General features: G+C 49.7%; 1 protein-coding gene across 2 annotated transcripts in view; it reads right to left on the reverse strand.

Annotated features, from left to right (window-relative positions):
* Positions 1-5201: 5201 nt before the first annotated feature.
* Positions 5202-21163, reverse strand: part of PAX8 (paired box 8) — a 65532-nt gene continuing 49570 nt past the window's right edge. The window contains exons 10-11 of one of the 2 annotated variants that reach the window (XM_019022508.3): positions 14207-14293; positions 5202-12726 (exon numbers count right to left, since the gene is read on the reverse strand). In XM_019022508.3, the coding sequence (XP_018878053.1) occupies positions 12650-12726; positions 14207-14293 (164 nt within the window). In that variant the 3' untranslated portion in view covers positions 5202-12649. The remainder of the gene's footprint in view (positions 12727-14206; positions 14294-21163) is intronic. The other variant, XM_004031644.4, reaches the window with a different exon arrangement.

Below are 21163 nucleotides of genomic sequence, written 5' to 3' on the forward strand. Positions count from 1 at the left end.
TTTGAGCCTATTCTCTACCCCCTTCATTATCATGCCTTGCAAATACCATCATGAGCAAAAATCAAAGCTGGTGTTAGACTCTTGCTTTCCATAGCTGACCCTGGCTTCCCTGCTTTCTGTGATGAATTCACAGTATGTGTGGGCTTTGCCAACTGTTCCCAGCCCTTACCAGGTTCCCATTCATACCTGGCTCTAATTCACACCTTACAAATCGGTGTCCACCCCACCTTTGCCTGAAATGGCACCTCCCAGGGCAATTGATAGCTTCAGTCATCAACTCTGATGCCTTCTCAGCCTTCTTCCTCCATCACCTCTTAGCGACCTTTGGCCTTGATAGCTATGTGATCATCTACCAGACCCTGCACCCAGGCTCAGCCTGATCTTGCCCCAGTGGCCAGGCCCTTGAGTGGGACTGCCGGGAATTGAGTCCAGCTTTTCTAGCCATCTGACCGTGGCCAGTTAGCCTCTTATGTTCTGTTTGCTTCTCTATAAAATGGGGATAATAACACTACTTATGTCGTAAGGTCCTCATGAAGATTAAGTGAAATTATGCACGTAAACATCTCAGAACAATGCCTGGCACAGAAGGAACACCTGTGAGGTTAGCTATTAATTCATAGCCTCACCAGACTTACCCCACGTCTGCTCCCCTCCTCCTCTGGGCTCTGGCTTAGGCTCTGCCCTCATGCATGCCATCCTGCTTGGATGCTGGGTAGCTTTGCACTTGGCTCTGCCTTGGCCTGCAAGTAACAAATCTGAGCTCAAATGAGCTTTAGCAGAAAAGGACTTTGATTGGCTCCAATAGCTGAATAATCTGTATCCAGGTCAGGTGAGGCTTCATCTCGGGCTTCACTCTGATTCAAGGCCCCTTTTCTCTCTTGTTCTTTTGGGGGCTCCATCTCCCAGGCCTATGAGCAGGAACAACCCTCATGCTTCCAAGATGGCCCCAGGAACTCTCAAGATCCATTTTCTTGGTGCAAATCTAGCAGAAAGTGACTCTCTGCTTCCTGGAAGTTTCAAACTCAAATCCAGGAATAGTCTCCTGTAGCAGCCTGCCTTGGGCCGTATGCCCATATCGGAGCCAGTCACTAGAGCCAGGGGTTTAAGGAGATCAGAGTCCACTTCTGGAGAGGATGAGAGTGAAGTCAGCACCACCAAAACATAGGGACCAGCTGTGGAGAAATTCTGAGTACTGGAAGGACAGGGTAGGAAGAATGGATGAGGGGGAGAAAACCGACTAATATGCAGATGCCCTTTCCTCCAAGAGGCCTTCCCTAAGTCTTCCTCCTTCAGTTTCTATTACATGAAACTCTGTAACTCTCCTCTCCTCTCTCCTCTTCTTTTTTTTTTTTTTTTTTTTTTTTTGAGATGGAGTCTTGCTCGGTCGCCCAGGCTGGAGTGCAGTGGCATGATCTCGGCTCACTGCAAGCTCTGCCTCCAGAGTTCACGCCATTCTCCTGCCTCAGCCTCCCGAGCAGCTGGGACTACAGGCGCCCGCCACCATGCCCGGCTAATTTTTTTGTATTTTTAGTAGAGATGGGGTTTCACTGTGTTAGCTAGGATGGCCTCAATCTCCTGATCTTGTGATTCTCCTGCCTCAGCCTCCCAAAGTGCTGGGATTACAGGCATAAGCCACCACGCCCCGGCCCTCTTCATTTCTTTTTGCCTCTCTGCTTCCAGAGCAACATAAACTCCCTGTGGGCAGGAACTGGGATTGTTGATTTCCACTGCTTCCCCAGGGCCTGATATCTAGAGTCGAAAGAATGCACATCTCAAAACTATGTCCTGGTTCTTTTTCTACTTTCTTGCATATTCTTTTTCAGGCAGGAGTGCAGTGGCACGATCTCAGTTCACTGCAACCTCCGCCTCCCGGGTTCAAGCAATTCTCCTTCCTCAGCCTCCTGAGTAGCTGGGATTACAGGCATGTGCCACCACACCCAGCTAATCTTTGTATTTTTAGTAGAGATGGGGTTTCACCATGTTGGTCAGGCTGGTCTCAAACTCCTGACCTCGTGATCCGCCGGCCTCTGCCTCCCAAAGTACTGGTGCATATTCTTTTTCTGTCTTTCCTGCTACTCCCTCTTGCTCTTCCCACCCCTAAACTATGTAGCCTCAAAGATCTTACCTGGCTGACTGCTGGGCTTTCAAGATAGTTTCTGGAAGAAGTCTCTAAATCTAAGACTTCAACTCACATCTCTGTTCTGAATTTCAGACCTGGAATTCTAACTGTCCACAATACATGGCTCCTCAATATTATCTTCCTGAAATTACAAATGACCATACGGTACAGGTGTTACTATATTACCTGTAAGACCACACTTGGTGTCATCTCCTGCAAACTAGTCCTCTCCTGACTCCTCTGTTTCTGTGAGTGATTCTGCGATGGCTTGAGGTCATCCGTTGCTTTGAAAGATCACACACCAGGATACATATGGAGATTTGACCCGGATGGATGGACCTTTGCCTCACAATCAGGGTAGAAGCCTCTGGTTTTCTGATTTCTTTGTCCTCCTCTGTGGTGTGACACAGGTTCAGGAGGAGGTACACAGACACAGAAGAGATGCTTTCCCTGTGCAGGCTTGCTGACAGTCTTGCCCACCACTCCTGGCCTCCTCCCTCTACATGTACACATTCACTGCTCTGACCCTGAGTTGGACCCAGCTAGGAATTATGACTTCAATTACTAGTATTTCCTCTGAGCCTCTAGTCATGGTCATGGGCTAATCTGTATATGAAAACCCACTTGAAAGAAATCCCAGTGCTGAAGAAAGAATTGAAACATACAGAGCGTTTCTTTGCTCAAGGGAGTGTGGATTTCAGTGCTCTCACTGAGCAGAGGCTGAGGGTGACCACCTTGGATCTTCCTGCAGGACATAGCCCAGAGAAACTGAGCCTGAATTTGCTGCCATGTTTTGAGGACATTATCCACGCTAGTCTCTTTCATCTGGGCCGAGGTGGGTAATTTTCCTTAGAGTCAAGTACTAGAAAAAGTTTTGCTTCTTCTAAGAGCTGGTACATTGCCCTCTTGTGAATGAGAGCCATGTATGTGACCACAACACCCTTTCAGTTGACCACTAAGAGCCTGAAGGCCAATTCCGGATCAACTTTACAGCCGCCTATGGCCCGCTATACCACCCATGGCATACTTTCTGTGGTCTGATGCTTTATTTTTTATTGTATTTTACTAATTTATGGCATGCATATCATATGAGCAGTCTCAAATCCTCCCCAGAACAAGGTGAGGAATATATTAATATTTAAAATAAAATAAACAAAATGTCAGTGTGTGTGTGTCTTAGGCTGGAAATTCCTTAAGGGCAGGGACCATGTCTGTTTATATAGCACCTGGCACAGTGTCAAATTCAGGCTTAACACATGAATTTTGATGAAGAGCAGAAAGAAGCTGCAGAGACTTAGGCCTCATTCTCCCACTGATAGTCATCCAGACCAGGGTCCCCTTCCTCGCGCCTGACAAATCCTTACCCCACTCCTGAGCATACAGATTCACTCCCCACAGTCTACCTGGTCCTCATACCAAGCTCATACTCTCTCACAAACCCAGCCACACCCACACCTGCTCAGAGGTTCACCCCAATCACCCAGCCCACCCTTTCACCCACTGTCCCCACCGCCCTGCAAGCCCGTCCCAGGCTGGGCAGCTGCGTGTGGTGCTAGGAAATGCCACTGGCATTTGAGGCGTTTGAGGTGCTGTCCCCACACGTGCCTTGGCCCTGTGGGGGCCTCCAGCCAGGCGGGGACCTGGGAGAGGGAGGGAGAGGATAAGCCGCTTCGAAACTCCAGATGCAGCAGTTAAAAAGAGGACAGAGGCAATGATCCTTCAAATTGCCACATCTGTATAATCTGCCTTTTATTTTCTGCTTCATGAAGTTTTATTTCCTATTATTTATTCACCACCCCGCCCTCCCCTCCCCCGCCTCCACTCCTCCTTAGCAGGCGACATGCTCAGATGGGCCCTGAGCCTTGGCCCGGGTCTGGGTCCACCCCCATTCCCTCCCTGGGGCTGGCTGCTGGGAGGAGGCACCTGCTCCCCGCTTCTCTGACTCCCTATCTTCTACTTTCCCTCCCTTCCTTGGGACATTTGGGTACTGCATACCCCCATCATTGTGTTTCAACCTCTAAAGTCCCCTCCCTCCATCCTCCAAGTAGACCTCTGAGAAAATGTGTATGCATCATAGGGATCATAGAGGTGAGGCCTGTTCCTAAAGCCTGTATCACTGTCACCTCCCCCAGCAGTCCTAGAACTCACAGCCAGGTGATGTCCCTGGCCCTCTCCTTTCCTCTGCTTGCCATTTCCCACTGTCCCCACCCTGGACCCTTCTCTCCCTTTTCTAGTCCTCCAACCTGTGGTTGAGGAGCTGGGCTGGTCCACCCTGGGTGCAGAGGGCTATCAAGATGGGAAGGAGGGGACCAGCCAGATGTGCAGGGAGGGGCAGCCTGTAGTCTGTTTTCAGGCCCTGGGTACCCACTGCCCCCTTCCCCACCCAGGTGTAAGAACAAAGAAGCAGCTCAGAGAGAGACCCAGGCCTTCTGGTTCTAGGCTTGTGGTCCGGTTAGATAGGTTTGGGGCAAGTCTGGAAGACGGCGGTTGGAATGGGGTGAGAGGGTATTTGGGAAAGGATGCTGATGATGTTTTATTTCTTCCTTGCCCAGCACCGCCTTACTCCTCCCAGACACAGAAGCATAGGAGGCCAGGGGAGCAGCCTTTTTCCAGGAAGACAGGTCGGACTTCAGGCTTGAGGGTTAGAGTTTGCAGTTGCTGTTCCCAGTGGCTGCTTCTTGGAGAAGACAGTGATCCCAGATAGAGGCCTGGGATGACCATGAGGGATTTCGCAAATATTATCTGAAAACCAACAGTATTTTGTATTTTATGTGCAACTGTCTTCTGATCTTCACTTTCCCACTTTGCTCTATAGTTCTGTACAAGTCTCGTTTCTTAAGCTGTTTTTTGTTTGTTTGTTTGTTTTTGTTTTTTTCCCCTTGGGAGCTGGGAGGAGTCCTTTTGGGTTCATCTTGTTTTCTCCTGGTGCCTACCAAAGGGAAACGTTCATAGCAGGTAGTTCATAAAAGACTTCTGAATAAATGAATGAATGAATGAATCAACTAATGTAAGGGCTATAGCAGAATCCTCGTGCCCCAGCCTATACTAACTGTGGCTAGCTGGCTCTCCTCTGGTTTCTGCCCCATCCTGGAACTTTTTGGAAGCCTGGCTTTAGCTCGGCAAGCTGAGTCAGGACCCAAGCTCCCATCAGGCAGGGTGGGACTCTGCAGCAACAGCAGCAGCTCGCTCAGAAGCCGCCTCACTCCCACCCCAAACACAGAGCAGATTCCAAATATGGAAATATGGTGTTTGCCTGATGGAAAATTCCTGGGGAAATTTTGGAGAAAGAGGGCTTCATACCTAAACCAGTCAGATGAGGCCCTCAATGCTTGTCACTGACCTGGGTCACTACTGCGTCACAGCGTTGAGCTGGACATTTTTCTGGCTCAAGCCATGCATTTTACGGTTGAGGTAAGTGAGCAGTCTCCTGGGGTCGCCAGAAGGGAAGGGACAGAAATCCGGTCACAACCCTACACTCCAGGTCTGGGCCCTTTTAGCAACATCCCTCAGCCAATCTCTCCCAGGGGGAAAACAAAGGCAATAACCAGGGGCCATGTTATTATGATATGATAACTAACAAAAGTTTAATAACACCAACCAGTTCACCCCCTGGAATAACAGACCAGGCCGACCCTTTCCCGCTGCCTCAGCAAAGAGGGTGTTTCTAGGGAAGAAATGGCTATACTTTGCAGGTAAACACTTTCATCACCTTCATGACGACAAGAGCTCCAGGCCTTGTTCCTGCCTTCTTTCTTCCTCCTTGTCTGTTTCTCTTCCTTGTTTTCCTCCGGTGGGGAAATGAGTTTCCATTCTGACCAAGCTCATCTGTTTTAAGGACAATTTCTTTCCCGCTGCAGTTAAGTCTTCTGGGTGCTCTCATCTCCCCAGGGGGATGGATATATGTGGGGGTATTAATGCTACCCACAGCTGGGGGCCTCCCCACTGGGTTCCTCTAGGAGGTGAGGACAGGGGAATGATGTGACTTTGGTGGGAGGATGAGAGGGCCTGGACTGTGAGGTCCCAATCTGTGCTCCTAGCAAGGGCTGTCTGTGGCTGTCAGTGAAGCTTGCTACCAGGCCCCCATCTCCAGCAAAAAAAAGCAAACAAACATAAAACAAACAAAAAAGACGGTATTTATAAATGAACTTGTCTCTCACTGGGGCGGCTCCGGGCGTCTGGGCAGTAGGCGGATAAGCCTGCGCCCACGAGGTTGTGTTCAGGAGCAGGAGCTCGGGCTCCTGAAACTGGAGGGGAGGGTGCCTTGTCTGGGGGAGGTGCCTTGGCTTCAGGGAGGGTGCCTTGGCTGTGGAAAAGGCAGGAGAGAGTCTGACGGGAAGAAGACCATGGAGGAGGAGGGGAAGTGGAGGGGTCTCGGAGGGGGTAGGGGAGGGAGGCGCGGTCGGGGGGGGGCGGGGTGTTGGCTTCATGCTGTTACTAGTTTGATTTATCCCTAATGAGTTCTCAGCACATGGCTGCTCCCGGCTCACTCCAGGGGCCAGCCGGCCCGCCCCGACTCTGCAGCAACAGCAGCAGCTCGCTCAGAAAAGAGCCAATTTCCACACTGCACAGTCCGCTTCACTCAGGGGGAAATCACATTTCCCCGGGAGAGCCGCAGGCAGCGCTTCCCTCCACAGCCTGGCCGGCTGCCACCGGGCACAGATGCCAAGGAGCTGGGTCCCCCACCTCCCCTTCTCTCCCCATCCAAAGCCCCTCTTGCCATCTTCCAGGAGGCCTGAGCCCCTCCACCGTGGGCCTTAGCCCCTGCTGCTTCTCAAGGGTAGGAGAAAGAGCGAGGTCAGGGGAAGGAGAGACCTGTCCGCCCTGTCTGCCTGCTCCAGCTTCTTCCAGGAAGGAGAACCAGGCACCCTCCTTCTATGTGAAGGGCATGGAGATGTAGGGATGGGATTGATGACAGTGGTGTGTGCCTATGAGAGTGGGGACTCGTGGGGACAGGCGTCTGCCACCCAGGAGGTAATGACCTCCAGCGTCTGTGTCCCAGTGGTCCCCAAAGAGCCACAGGAGCTGTAGACAGTAATGAGAAGAGCAAGAAGGCAAGGAGAGGGCCATGGGGCGAGGGCGATGGGGAGAGGACAAAGGGGAGAGGGAGATGGGGAGAGGGAGAAGAGGGGAGGGTGATGGGGAGAGGGAGAAGAGGGGAGGGTAATGGGGAGAGGGAGAAGAGGGGAGGGTAATGGGGAGAGGGAGAAGAGGGGAGGGTAATGGGGAGAGGGAGAAGAGGGGAGGGTGATGGGGAGAGGGAGAAGAGGGGAGGGTAATGGGGAGAGGGAGAAGAGGGGAGGGTAATGGGGAGAGGGAGAAGAGGGGAGGGCGATGGGGAGAGGGAGAAGAGGGGAGGGTAATGGGGAGAGGGAGAAGGGGAGAGGGTGATGGAGAGAAGGTGATAGCGAGAGGGCACTGGAGAGAGGGAGGAAGGATGCTTCCTGGCATTTCCTGAGGAGGTCAGGGACTCCAAGCTCTCCCCAAACATTCCCTGTCTCTTTCCCTCATTCATAGCCCTGGAGACACGAATGTCTCTCAAACAGTCGGGAAAGGAATAATTGCTGTAGACTCAGTAGAAAAGGAAAAAACGAGAAAACTAAAAGAAGTGAACAAAGGAAGGAGATAGAGGTGAGAGAGTGGGAGTTTCTTCCATGAGAACCATAGCCATGGCGGCTCGGTCACTTGGCGTCAGAAGGTAGCACAGCAGCCTGGGGCAGAGGAGCCATTAGCTCCTTTATGGAACATGGAAGGCTTTATGACCTTAAAGGTTGGAGAGGGGCTGCCAAAGGGCACCCTGAAGGGAGATTTAGGGCCAAGGATGGAGGGAAGTCTGAGATCAGCCTGGCACAAATCTGCCTGGCCCCAGTGCTTCTTCAGTTGAGCTCTGGGCCTTGTGTCCAGTCACGCTTTGCAGGGAGGGGCAGCAGAAGTCACCGTGCCCCAACTGGCCAAGTGACTTCTGCCCCCGCTCCCTGCAAAGCAAAGGGTGTCTGACATCTCTCAGAAGCCTGGCCATGTCCAGATATCTGAGGCCTGACAATAGGATGCAGACTAGGCCTTGGATTAGGGGTAAGGCTGTGGTCCCTGCTCCTCTGCTGACTCGCTGAATGACCTTGAAAAAGTCAAGTTATCTCTTGGTCTCAGATTCCCCAAGTGCAAAACAAAAGGGGGCCAATATTCAGAATCAGAGATGTAAATGGATGTGAATGGGCTTTGTATGGAAAAATAAACTAAGCCTGTGTAGAGGGTTATTATCACTTCTGAGGCTGAGGCAGGACAGAGATGCTGTTAAGCTGTGGGTGCAGGAGCTGCCTAGGAGGGAGCTCAATCCCTCCCTCCCCCCGGCCTCCCTCAGTCCTGATTGACAGGGCTGGTGCTGACGCCCAGGCCCAGTAATAATGGCGTTGAGGTCTGCAGTCCCCTTCCTCTGGTGCCCACCCCCAAAGGACAAGGAAGTGTGAATTATCTTAAAGAAGCCTCATGGGTTTTTGTTTTGTTTTTGTTTTTTTTTGAGACAGAGTTTCGCTCTGTCACCCAGGCTAGAGTGCAGTGGTGCGATCTCAGCTCACTGCAACCTCCGTCTCCAAGGTTCAAGTGATTCTCCTGCCTCAGCCTCTTGAGTAGCTGGGATTACAGGCATGCGCCAACATGCCTGGCTAATTTTTGTGTTTTTAGTAGAGATGGGGTTTCACCATGTTAGCCAGGCTGGTCTCAAACTCCTGACCTCATGATCCACCTGCCTCAGCCTCCCAAAGTGCTAGGATTACAGGCATGAGCCACAGTGCCTGGCCAGGAAGCCTCATGTTGATATGGATGGGAAAGGTGTGTGTATTTTGGGTGGTGGTTTTGGGTGGTGGAAGTGGGAGGATGGTGAGGGCAGGTGGGAGAGGGGAGATCTTAGCAACAGCCTCAACCTGTCTGTCTTTCTGTTTCTATTTGGAGGCTCCTGCTTCCACTTCCAGTAGGTTTCACTAACTCCTCTTGCCTGAAGTTGTCACCAGGGTTGAGTGTGTGTTTTTGAGTGTGTGTTTGGCACACAGAGGGCAGAAGATACATGTTTCTTAGTCTCACAACTCATGGCAAGGATATTGGAGAAGTAAGAGATGATGTGACAAGGGGAGGGGTTGGAACTAGCCTGGGGGCTGGCTTTGTAGGTGAGGACTCCCAGTTCCGCTGTCTCTAGTCCTGGAACTTTGTGGTAGAGATTACGGGGTCACAGCAATTCTGTTCATCTGGTGGGCCCCAGGCAGGGTTCCAGCTGCTCCCTTTCCCAGCAAGAAACCCACTGACCTGCCAGGGTTGGTTGGTCCACATGAATTTCCTGCAAGCTCCTAGCACCCTGGGCTGGCCTGGCCTGTGCTAGAACCTGAGGAGGAAGAGGAGTGAGGGTAATGGACCAGGGAGAAGTTAAGAGTAAACTGCCTGGGAAGCTCAGGTGGTCTCTCTACATGAGCAGTGAAAGGGATTATTCCAGGGGGAAGGGATAGGCCCTCAGTGCTCTCAATGCCTCAGCAATGTTTTGGGCCCATCCTCATCCCCAATTCTCCTACAAACACACATACCACCCCCAGAGAACCCCTGGCTCCCCTGCACCATAAAGCAACCCCCCTTCACCTGCGACCACTCACAGAAGCCGCCCTCCCTACCCCAGGTGAAAGTGGCCCCTCGGCCAACCCTCAAAGCCCCCTGCATGTCCTCCCTGTCCTTGTCATCACACCCTTCTTCATTGCGTCCCCCCATGTGCCAGCCTGACTCCTCCCAACACCACCCCAAATGCTGGGGCACTTCGAATTGTCTTTCTTTCGCCCAATACATAAATGGCCTTATTTTCTGAGCCCGAAAAGGGGACCCAAGGTTTGACCATGGGCAGAATATTGGATAGGTACTAGCCAAGGCCCGCTACATGGGGAACACATCCCACAGTCAACAAACACCCGCTCTGAGCAGAGGTTCCTGGCAAGCCCAGCTCACCTCCGGGAAAGAAAGGCGAGTTTTAAACCATGGTCACCTTAGCCAAAGCACAGCCCAAGCCCCTTTATTGGTTGTGAGTTGGAAAGGGTCTGCCGGGGGTACAGAGTGTCCCCAGAGGGGCTGTGGCTGTGAATGCAAGGGATCGTTCTATGGGCTCCTTGGGATGCTGTGCTCAAAGTGATTCTTGGGTAGGGAGCACTCGGGATCCCAGAGATTTGTGGTCAGGAAGACTCTCAGATGTCATGGATTCAGAGTCGCGCTGCAGAGGGAAGTTCTGCCACTGAAAAAACAGCCGCATCTCAGATCCCCTCAGAAGAGATGGATTTTCTTCCAGGAGGGTTCCCCCCTGCCATGCCATCCATGGCAGCATCCCTAACCGCTCTTTGGGAGGCCTAAGGAGGTAAGAGCCCTCTCTCCCAGCCTCTGTCCTCCCAGCCCTGGAGTCCTTGGGCCCCTTCTATCTGACTCAATCCCAGTGTTGTTTGTCCAGCTCCCCATATTCACCTGGGCATCCCAGCTGCAGGCCCCTACCCCCTTGTTCCAGCTGTGTCTCACATGGAGAAGGTCCATGTGGACACCAGACAGCCCCCTGGAGTGCAGAGCCCGAGCTGTCACATTGCATTTCCCAAATTTCCTGGAGGTGGTTGGCCTAAAGTCCTAAGTCTCTACAGCCTCCCTCACCTTGTCCTGGCCCCACTACACTCTACCTCTCCATTCAGTCAGGTCAAATCTTTAGCAAATCAAAAGAAATTAAATCCCCAGTGGCAGCTCCAGAACCTCCATTGGGTCTAGAACCATTTGGCATCCCTGATGAGGACTCTGGGGTTTTGGGTAAAAGCGTTGGGCTTAGAGTAAGAGGACTTGGTTGAATCTACTACTTCTCATCTTGGGCAAGACATCTCATTTTTTTCAAAGCCTCAGTTTCCTCATATGTAAAATGAAGCTGTATGTAAAACAGGGCTAATTTCAACTTAACTTATATGAAGCCTTCCATACTGTGCCTGGCACACAAGAGAGCCCAGTCTTCTCTCTCCCTTCAGAACTGTTTATGCAGGCTCCAGTCATAGCTATTCCCGGATCCTTCACTAACCCACCCTGCTGATTCTCTGGCTTCCTGTTAATAACAACAGCAACTCCTTGTGGGGAGTCTATGGTTGGCTCAATACTGTGCTATCCTTGCATTTGCTCAGTGTTGAAGAACTTGGGATGAGTGAGGTACCCAGCGTTCAACATGAATTAAAGGCAGAGGGAGAAGGCCAAGCCAGAGCTCTGGGGCATCAGATGGTCCCTTCCAGCCCACGGCCCCAAAGTGAGTTTGTCGGCTACTCAGCTCTGATGTTCTTGGGAGAAAGCCCAGCCCCGAGGTGCCTCCTTCCCAAAGCCTGAGATGAAGAGCAATGGTTTATTGAGTCATGTGGTAATGGCAGGTTGTCTTTAAAAAAAGAAAGAAGCATCAAGGAGAGAAGCCCTACATGGCAAAGAGAGACATTTCACTCAGAGGCCAAAGTCTGGGGGGTGGAAAGAAGGAAGCTTGACCCAAACAAAGTTTCATTTACAGTATATACAGTCAGGCCTTGGGGGCAGGAGCTGCTGGGGAGCAGAGAGGGACCCTCTATCGCTGGCTTCAGGGGGTGCCTTGGGTCCCTTCAGTAGCTGGTGGGCGTGAGCTGCAGGAAGCACATTTGGCTTGGCAGGAGCTGTCAGGAAGGGGAAGCGGGTTTCCTGCGATTCTGCCTTGTTCTGCCCTGGGTGAAGCCACACACCACACCTCACCTCCCAGGGGCCCAGGCCCTGTGGAATGTCTGTTTTAAGCTGCCTGGGGCTGGTCCAGCTGACGGCAGCTGCCAAGGGGATGCCGCACTGCAGGAGGACCTGGGGTGGTGCTGTACCTTCACAGCAGCAGGCAAAAGAGGTCAGCTGACAGCCTGGTGGAATTTCTGAGGGACTCGCTCCAGCCCTCAGCCCATGCCCAAGAGGGAGGTGTAGAAAGAGCCAAGCAAATGGAGTGGAGAAAGAGGACAGCCAGAGCCTCCGTGTGGGGCAGGCGGGAGGCTGAGGGAGGTGACTCCCTGGGTGTCTGGTGAGGAGAGCCTCGGCACCAGGCTGTGACTTGTGGGCTGGAGGGAAGTGCTTATGGTCCATAATTGCTAGAGTTGTGTTAATAATGGAGCCATGGAGGTGCCCTGTGCACCCCTTGGGCCCGGGCAGGAACCATTCACCATCCCCCCAAGTTCTTCGGCTATTGCTTCTTCTCTCCTTTGGTGGGTACCGGCTGGGGGCTACATTTCTTCTTCAATTTTGTCTTTTTCAGTATGGCATGGTTCTCTTTCCCTGGGACTCCTGCCCCTCATTAAGGAGTCTTGGAGGACAGTTTGGCCTTCTCCAAGGTCATCCTGTCTTTCATGGTTCATTAAATTAACCACACAGGGAGTGTGCCGCAATGCTGGACTTGTGGTTATTTTTCATGTAATAAATAAAGATTCCTTTGTGTGACTCTCTGGGGCCTGTCCCAGGCTGAGTCCTCCTGTTGCTCAGTCGCTCCCACTGTCCCCATGGCAACTACAGATGGTCAAAGGCCGTGGCAGTGGTGGGTGGTGCACTCGGCCTTGATGTGGAACTGTAATAATATGGGGAACCTGGACACATTAAAAAAAAATAACAACAACACTGCTGGTCAGAAAGGAAAATTGCACCACAGCCTTCCCTGCATCTGCTGACCTTTAAGACAACACAAGTTAATCATTCATTTCTCTGGCCTATCTGATCATCAAAGATTAACTCCTCTCCAGCCCTATTTCCTCCTTCTCTGGCCTCACCTTTGAGTTTCTGGCCAGAATGAGAACAGTGGCTTCTTGCCCCTTCCCCCTATGGCTGCTTTGACCTTCAACACCCTCGTTGCAAGAGGGAGAGGGCAATAGAAAACAACTGCATGTGGAACCCCAAAGAATCAAGTGCACTGAGAGGTCATCGGGATCCTCCCTAGCCTTGCCCAAACAGTGCCAGGACAGAGTCTTCTTTCTTAAGACCCAGGGAGATTAGACTGCTGAGGGGTCAAAGGGGATCTGGGCTTGACGGCCCTTAAGGTGAGGCTCTGCACACCTGCAGGATGGGCAGCCTGGGGAGGCTCAGTGGGAAGGTGCCTGAACCCTGGCATGGCTCATTGCCCTCGTCTTTTCTGGCTAAATTGAATGGAAAGGTGGGTTGGAGTTGAACTCATCTGGCAAACGGGGCCCAGGTCTGCCACCTTTCAAGTATTTCTGGAATACAAAGAGGTAATGGGAGGAGAGGGGGTCTTGGGGAATGGATGGTTCCTAGCCTGCAATGGTGCCTGTGGGGTTGGCCATCCTTGGATCACTGCTTCTGTCTGGCTCCGGTTTGCTCTGATACCCCCAAGGCCACCACTCAGGGAGGCTCTAGTGGGATCCCTCAAGTCCCCCCATTGGTGGGGTTTTGCTTTGCTGAAAAGCTTCTCTTCTCAGTTCAGGACCCCAGGACAAGAGAGGGGTGAAGAGAAGCCTGGAAGCTCGCTGAAGCTCACTCTCTGGACCTCGACCCTGAATACTGTCTTCATCTCAGGCTAAATATGGGGAATGTGGTGGAACAAAAGATTTCTGTGTAAGGGTTTGGTGCTGAATCATGAGTATTTCTGAGCCACTTAGATGGTTAATGGGGGCAACAGGATGGCATTCTTGAAACTGGCTCCCAGGAAGGAGGGCAGTTACATTCTGGCGGGGTGCCCTGCGTCAGTGTCTGCACTGTGGGACTGTAAGCCGTGGAGGCAGAAGGTCCTCTCTTAGGCTTTTCTCAAGTCCTCCCTTGTCCTCCCCTTCAAGGCCTGAGCCCTGAATCTTACACAAAACAAAGATTTAAAAGACATGGGCTTGAGAAGCAGGAGGGAAACGAATGCCTGGAAGCCTCTGGACTTCTGCCCTCTTTCCCCAAACAACCAGGTACACTGCCCTCCTGCTGCCTTCTTCCATCACAAACAGCACCGTCTCCCAGGCCCTCTGTATAATCTGAGGCCTCCCAACTTTCAGGTAACCTTTGACCCACCCTTGCCCCCCACCACTCCATCCATCCTGCCCAGCAGAGGCCTGGGCGGCCCCAGGGACTTACTCAGCAAGCTGGAGTTGGGGAAGCGCCAGGCCTCGCTGTAGGAGGAGTAGGGGGTGTGGCCATAGGCATTGCCAGAGTATTCACTTCCTGTTGGAGGCACACAGGGGAGAGGCCTGTGAGGTGAAGGGCATCAATGCAGGGCTGGGGTGTGGGAAGGTCTGCAGGGCTGGCAACGGGCAAGCTCAGGAATGGTGGGGGAGACAGTTGGAGCCACGGCAGGGACAGTGGATCTCAGAAGGTCCCTCTGTCATCCCTTTTGGAACCCATCGGTCTGGATAATTTGGGGCAGTGTCCTTTTCCGTAGGTACTGGAGGCACTGGCTTGACATACTACAGCCCTCCCAGGAGGCCCAGAAGGTAGATGTTATAACTACCCCCATTTTCCAGATGAAGAAACTGAGCCTCTGGGATCTGCGGAAGCTCCCAGAGCTGGAGGGTTTGGTGGAGCTGGGAAACTGTGCTGTGACTGTAGGGCCCAGGGACTAACTGCTCCTTCTGCTGCCTGGACCTTCTGGAGAAGGGCTCTTCTGGGAGGGCCCCACAGCAGGGGTATGGGGTTAGGGGCCAAAGAGGACATCCATATATATGAAACTTTTAGCCTCCCTAGGTATGAGTGTGTGTGTTTGTGTGCATGGGGGGCTGAGGGGAGGTGTGAGGGTTAAGGATGGGAGAGGAGGGAGAGCCCCAGAGGGCACACACCTCCCAGGAAGCTGTGTCCTGGGACTTGGAGTAGTTTGTTGTTCCATCCTGAGTCTGCCACTTTAAGCAAACTCAACGTATAAATTTACACAAAGTAAATCAGATCATCTCCTTCTGTTAATGGATTCTTGACTTTTCCAAAGGAATTATTTACCGAAGAAATTACTTAAGAATTCCCTTACATAACAAAAACAAAGTCAAACTGATCACCACAGCTACTACCGGTGCTTGGTAAAGAGCTTAAAGTTTGTAAAGCACTTTCCCATACATTATGATCTTTTATTCTCAAGACTACCCCATGAGGTACTCATGGATACTACCAATTGATAGAAAAAGAAACTGGAGTGCAGCATGATTAAGCAGTTTGCCTCAAATCACACTGTTGTTAAATGTCAGAGTAGAACTCGACCTTAGGGCTCCTGACTCCAAATTGCAGATAATCCCTTTATTCACTTATGCGATAATTCCATTTACAAAGCTAGATTCCTGCCAACCCTGAGACTCAGTGAATGTCCACCCAGCCTTTCAGAAACTCACCTACGATTGTGAGCTACGTGGTTCTGAGTCTCCTTCCCCAGACTCTTTGGAGGGGTTGCTCGAAACTCCCTGACTCTGGAGCTGACCTGTCTAGAGTCAAATCCTTACTTCCCATTTCCTGGTTATGTAACCTTGGACAAGTCACTTAGCCTCTCTGAGTGAGTGACTTACAGGTGAACCTTGGTTTCCTTATCTGTAAAATGGGCCAAATAATTATCCCTATCTCATTTGGTTTAATGATAATTAAATGAGAAAATATGTATTAAATGCTTAGCACCATGCTTCAAATATATAGGGAGTGCTCAATAAATGTAAGCTTTTATTATTTTCCCATTAAACAGGTGTGAAAATAAAGCTCAATGGAGGCTTAAATCAGTCATCCAACCAGTCTTAAGGCCTGGGTTGGGGTTAGTGGGAGCTGCTTTATTGCCAGACAAGTAGGCATTTATACAGGAAGAAGAGAGATGAAGAGGAGAAGCCTAAAGCAGAGAAAGGCTACTGGATCCTTTCCTTGTCTAGGAAGTCAATGACAGACTAAGAACACAGTAAGAAAGTTCCTTAGGGGCAGAGACTAAGTCTAACGTAAATCAAGCAAAAAACATGGGTAAAAAAAGGAAGGGGGTAAAGAAGTAAAAAAGCAAAGAAAAAAAAACCTAAGAAATAATCTAATCGAAACATCTATTTAACAGATGAAAAACTAAGAAATAATCTACTCTAAACATCTATTTAACAGATAACACAGCTGTGACATAGGGAAGTAAAGACATTTGGCCAAGGCCACATGTTCAGTGAAAGCCAGAACTAGAACCCTGGCCCCGTCCTTCCACAATGGTACTCTCTCTTGCATCTCCCAGTGCCAACTGCCTCCTGTTTAACTCAGGTCTCCCGGGTTTCAGCCGATTCTCTACTGGCCACACAGCAAGGGCCCTCTCACCTTTTACCACACCCTACCCAGTGGCAAACACAGTGAGCTCTAGAGGACAAGGGAGAGAGGTGGAAAACATGATGTGTTTACCCTCTCATTTTGTCACTCATTCATGCATTCACTCACTCATCCACTTATTTATGTATTTAACTACCGTTTACCGAGTACCTCAGTCACATGAAACCTGGGGCAGGGGATGGAGCTCTGTAGGTGGTACACACCTGGGTGTGACATCTTCCCGTCATCAGATGTGCCTACCTGCTTGCAGTCACAGCAGATGAAATGTCTCTGCCCCGATGAAAGGCCAACCCTGCCTCTTTGCTCTGCATCCCACCCTACTCACCTTTCCAAGGATTTGGCCGCTCCAATGATCCCGTTTTCTGTTTCATCAGTCTCTCCCTTCACCCTGCAAACATATTCTGCTATCTTCTGTCTTTAAAAAATCCTCTTCCTATCCCCACATTCCTCTCTAGCTACCAGTGCCTTTCTCTGCCCCATGGTCTCTGCCTTCACCTTCTTATCCCTTCCTATCAGGCCAACTCTGATCCCCTCAAGTCCCCACAGTCTCTAACTCCATCATACCAATGGTCACTTCTATATCCTCAATTCCCTTGACCTTTTAGCTCATCCCTGTCTCCATGCCTTTGGGTTTGTGATGCCCAGTCTTCTGTTTGCTTTGTAACTCAGTTGTCTTTCCTACTCATTCTCCTTGCTGTTCCTTCTCTGTTAGAGCTCTAAATTGTTGAAGAACCCCAGGCTTGGTTTCTAGTAGTCTTGTCATTAAATGACAGCTTTGTGCAATGGCTGAAATTTATACTCTAGTCAGGATTCTTTCCTGGCTTCAGACATACATGATGTACCTGCTGACTTATTAAAACTGGACATTTAGTAGGCATCTCAATCATAACATGGCCCAAAAAACTCTTGATTTCCACTTGCCATCTACTACATCACTTCCCCTCCTGGTCTCCCATATATATACTTGCCACCATCATCCATGCCCCAAACCTACAAATGATCCTTGTTTCCTCTATTTTCTCATCCCAACAGCCAATCTACCAGCAAGGTTTGCTGGCTTTGCAACCAAAATATATTTTCAGGGTCTCTTTTTCCCTCCTTCACTGCTAATTCCCTAACTCAAGCCACTGTCATCTCTTGCAAGAACTACTGCAACTGTCCCCTAACTGGTCTTTGTGCTTTCTCTCTTGACTATGTACAACTCATTTTCCTAGAAATCAGAGTAGCCTTTTAAAACTCGACCCAGCCACTACCAATTTTGTGCTACCATGCTAAACTAGTTCCTGCCTTAGGCCCTTTGCACTTGCTGTTCTTTGGTCCAGGGATGGTCTGCCCCAGTTTATCACTTGAATGGTCACTTTGAACACCTTCTCAGAGAGGCCTCCCCTGACAGCCCAATCTAAAGTAGTTATCTCCTCTCCCTGTGGCTCTTTATTACATCATCCCATTTTATTGTCTTCACAGACAATAAATTATTATGTTCATTCATTGACTTATTTATTGTCCATTTGTCTTCACCATTAGGTTATAAGCTCCAGGAATAAAGGAATCTGACTTATTCACTGCTGTATCCCCAGCATCCTACACAGTAGACCTTCAACCAGTATTTGTTAAGTGAAAAAGTGGTAAATGGATGGAAGGATGGAAGGATGAATGAAAGTGTGAATGACGGAAGGATTGATGATGAAAGGATGGATGGGTGAAAAGATGGATGGAAAGATGGACAGATAAAAGGATGTATATATAGAAAGATGGATAGACTAATGAAGGAATAGATTGAAAAGGGGATGAAAAGGTGGATATAGGAGAGGAGGGATGGGTGGAAGAATGGATGATGAAAGGATGGATGGAAAGACAGATTAAACGATAGTTCTATGAAAAGATGAATGGATGAATGAATATGGGTGGAAAAATAAAAGGACTGATGGAAAGATGGATGGATGGAAAGATGGATGATAGATAACTGGAAAGACAGATGAATTAAAAGATGGATGGAGGGACCAGGCATGGTGACTCACACCTGTAATCCCAACACTTTGGGAGGCCAAGGCGGGCAGATTGCCTGAGGCCAGGAGTTCGAGACCAGCCTGGCCAACATGGTGAAACTCCGTCTCTACCAAAAATATAAAAATTAGCCAGGTGTGGTGGTGGGTCCCTGTAGTGACAGCTATTGGGGAGGCTGAGGCAGGAGAATCGCTTGAACCCGGGAGGCAGAGGTTGCAGTGAGCTAAGATCACACCACTACACTCCAGCCTGGGCAACAGAGCAAGACTCCGTCTCCAGAAAAAAAAAAAAAAAAAGAAAGATGGATGGAAAGATGGAAGGATTGGAGGAAAGGTGGAGGATGATGGGATGGGTGATGAAAGATGGAAGGATAGATGGGAAAATGCATGGATGTGTGGAAAAATGTATGGGAAGATGAATGAGTGGAAAGATAGATGACTGGATGGATCCATGTGTCTGGAGCTGCTGGTTCTGCTCTAGAACTGGTTGAGAATCATTGACTGTTAATGGAGTCAGAACAAAAAATAAAATAAAATAAAATAAAATAAAATGAAATAAAATGAAATGAAATAAAATAAAATGAAATAAAATAAAATAAAATAAAATAAAATAAAGTAAAATAAAATAGAAACAGAAGGTGAATAGACAAGGGAAATCTGTCCTAGCCCTTTTCCTGTGCTCCTCTCTTGCAGCCTGTGTCTTTATTTCTGGTATGGTAGGACGCAGTATGGTGTAGAGGAAAGAGCCTTAGACTTGAAATTGAAAAATCCGTGTTTGCATAACTCAGCCACTTAGTATGATTATGACCCTGAGCACACCACTTTGCTTTTGCTTCAGTTTCCTTATCCATAAAACTGGGATAGTATTAGCCTCTTAATCTTATGGTCAGGGTAAAATTATAAATAAAGTTATACATATTTGAATGGCTAATGCAAAAGCACATAATAAGTGATCACTTCCTTCCTTTCACAATTGATTGATGAATGTCTCTGGCATGCCTTGCTTTAAGCATTTATCATGTACCTAACATGAATGTAGTAGGTGTTCGATGAAAGTTTATTCACTTTAATTGCAGGAGTCCCCATTCAATCAACTGGGAGATTGCAAGCAGTGGTAAGAGATGGACATAGAATTTTTCCACAAAAAAATTTCCTTAAGAATTCATTTGCACAGTGCCATTCCTAGGAACCAAGTGATTCATTTAAATAGTATTGCATTTTCTAAAACTGATTTTCATGGAACTCACTGGGAGCCCAACTGTGTAGGGCAAGGTCCCTCCTTTGTGGATTTCACTTGCAGTCAGTGTCCTAGTTGTGCTATTTTTTTTCTTTTTCACAGCACCCACTCAGGATTCTTTCTGGAAACAACCTGGGGGACTTTGATGAGAGGCTCAAGCCTTCTAGCTACCTCACAGGTCAGACTCTGGGCCCCAGGAACCCCTTGCCCTGGGCCTGCCCTCAGGGAATGATTCATAATTAAGAGAAAAGCCTTGTGCTTTATGTTTCTTCCTCCTCCTCTAAGCAGGCGGCAGGGGAAGGTGCAGGGGTTGGAAGGGGAATGGGGGGAGCCGACTGGAGCCTGGGATTTTGATTGAGAGGCCCCATTATCCACACTCTTAAAAAAATAACCGAATCTTTTCCTTTTTTATCTTGACCAATCTCATTTCACGCTCCAGAAGAGGAAGGGAGGGAGGGAGGGAGTCCGGGGCCAGGAGGGAGAGAGGAGTCAGTATTCTGTATTTTCAACGCTGCATTAAGCACATCGCCACGGTAACCAGGCAGCAACAAGTGCCAGCTCAGCAGGTTCCCAGGGAGCACAGAGCATTTCTCCCTCCCTCTTTCTCTCCCTCCCTTCCCTCTGCCCAGGAGATCCCAGCCCACCTGCCTCTGCATAGGGTGCCCAGAGTGGGTGGCTGGCAAAGATTAACTCCTGCCGGCAAGGAAGGGAAGCAGGCCTAGGTAAATATGCCAAGTCTCTGGGGTCACAGCCAGAGAGGCTGGCCTAGGGCTGGCATGGGGGTCACAGATGCCTTGTGTTCAGAGCTCTTTCCAGAAACTCCAGGTCCCAGGCCTTTTTGACCAGTGACAGCGGCTCAATTATGTCTCATCCATCCCAAAGTCTTCCCTACATGGCTCCTAAAAAATTGAGACTTGCCCAAGGAAACTCCCATTATCTTCATTTGTCCAGACCTTGTCACCTTGACTCATCATTGGATGATGACTGGCAGACAAAGAAACCCAAATGACTGGCAGGCAGGTTCCAGAACAGACCAAATGAGGATGGAGAGCTACTCCAGGCTCATTTCATCCTCTATAGTACTCTTAGAGTACCTAGAACCCGGGTCCTATCCATGCACGCTTGAGAGAGAGATGTGAAGCATATATTTCATCAGCATCATCGTCATCATCATCATCATCATCATCATCGTCATCATCATCATCAATACCCTTCAGATTCAGATTTTACAGAATGGGCAAACTGGGATTCATCAGAGTTAAATCATTGGGAGACCAGCACTGCTTGAGGGTAGGGTTCATCTTCCACTCACAGTGTTTTGGGGCCCTTAGAGTGCTCTCCATTTATGCTCACTGATTCACTGGAAGAAGTGGTGGAGCTTGGATTTGAAAACAGACCTGTCTCAGCCCCTCCCTTTTCATCACGGAGGGTAATGTAGCAGGCCTGGGAAGAAGGAGGCCGAGCTGGGGCAAGTTAAATAGGGAGTCAGGACTGCACTGGGACATCGTCTCCAGGCATTTACAAGGAGATGCCCTCTTT

Source organism: Gorilla gorilla, chromosome 12 (genome assembly GCF_029281585.2).
Source record: "Gorilla gorilla gorilla isolate KB3781 chromosome 12, NHGRI_mGorGor1-v2.1_pri, whole genome shotgun sequence".
Taxonomy (NCBI): Eukaryota; Metazoa; Chordata; class Mammalia; order Primates; family Hominidae; genus Gorilla; species Gorilla gorilla.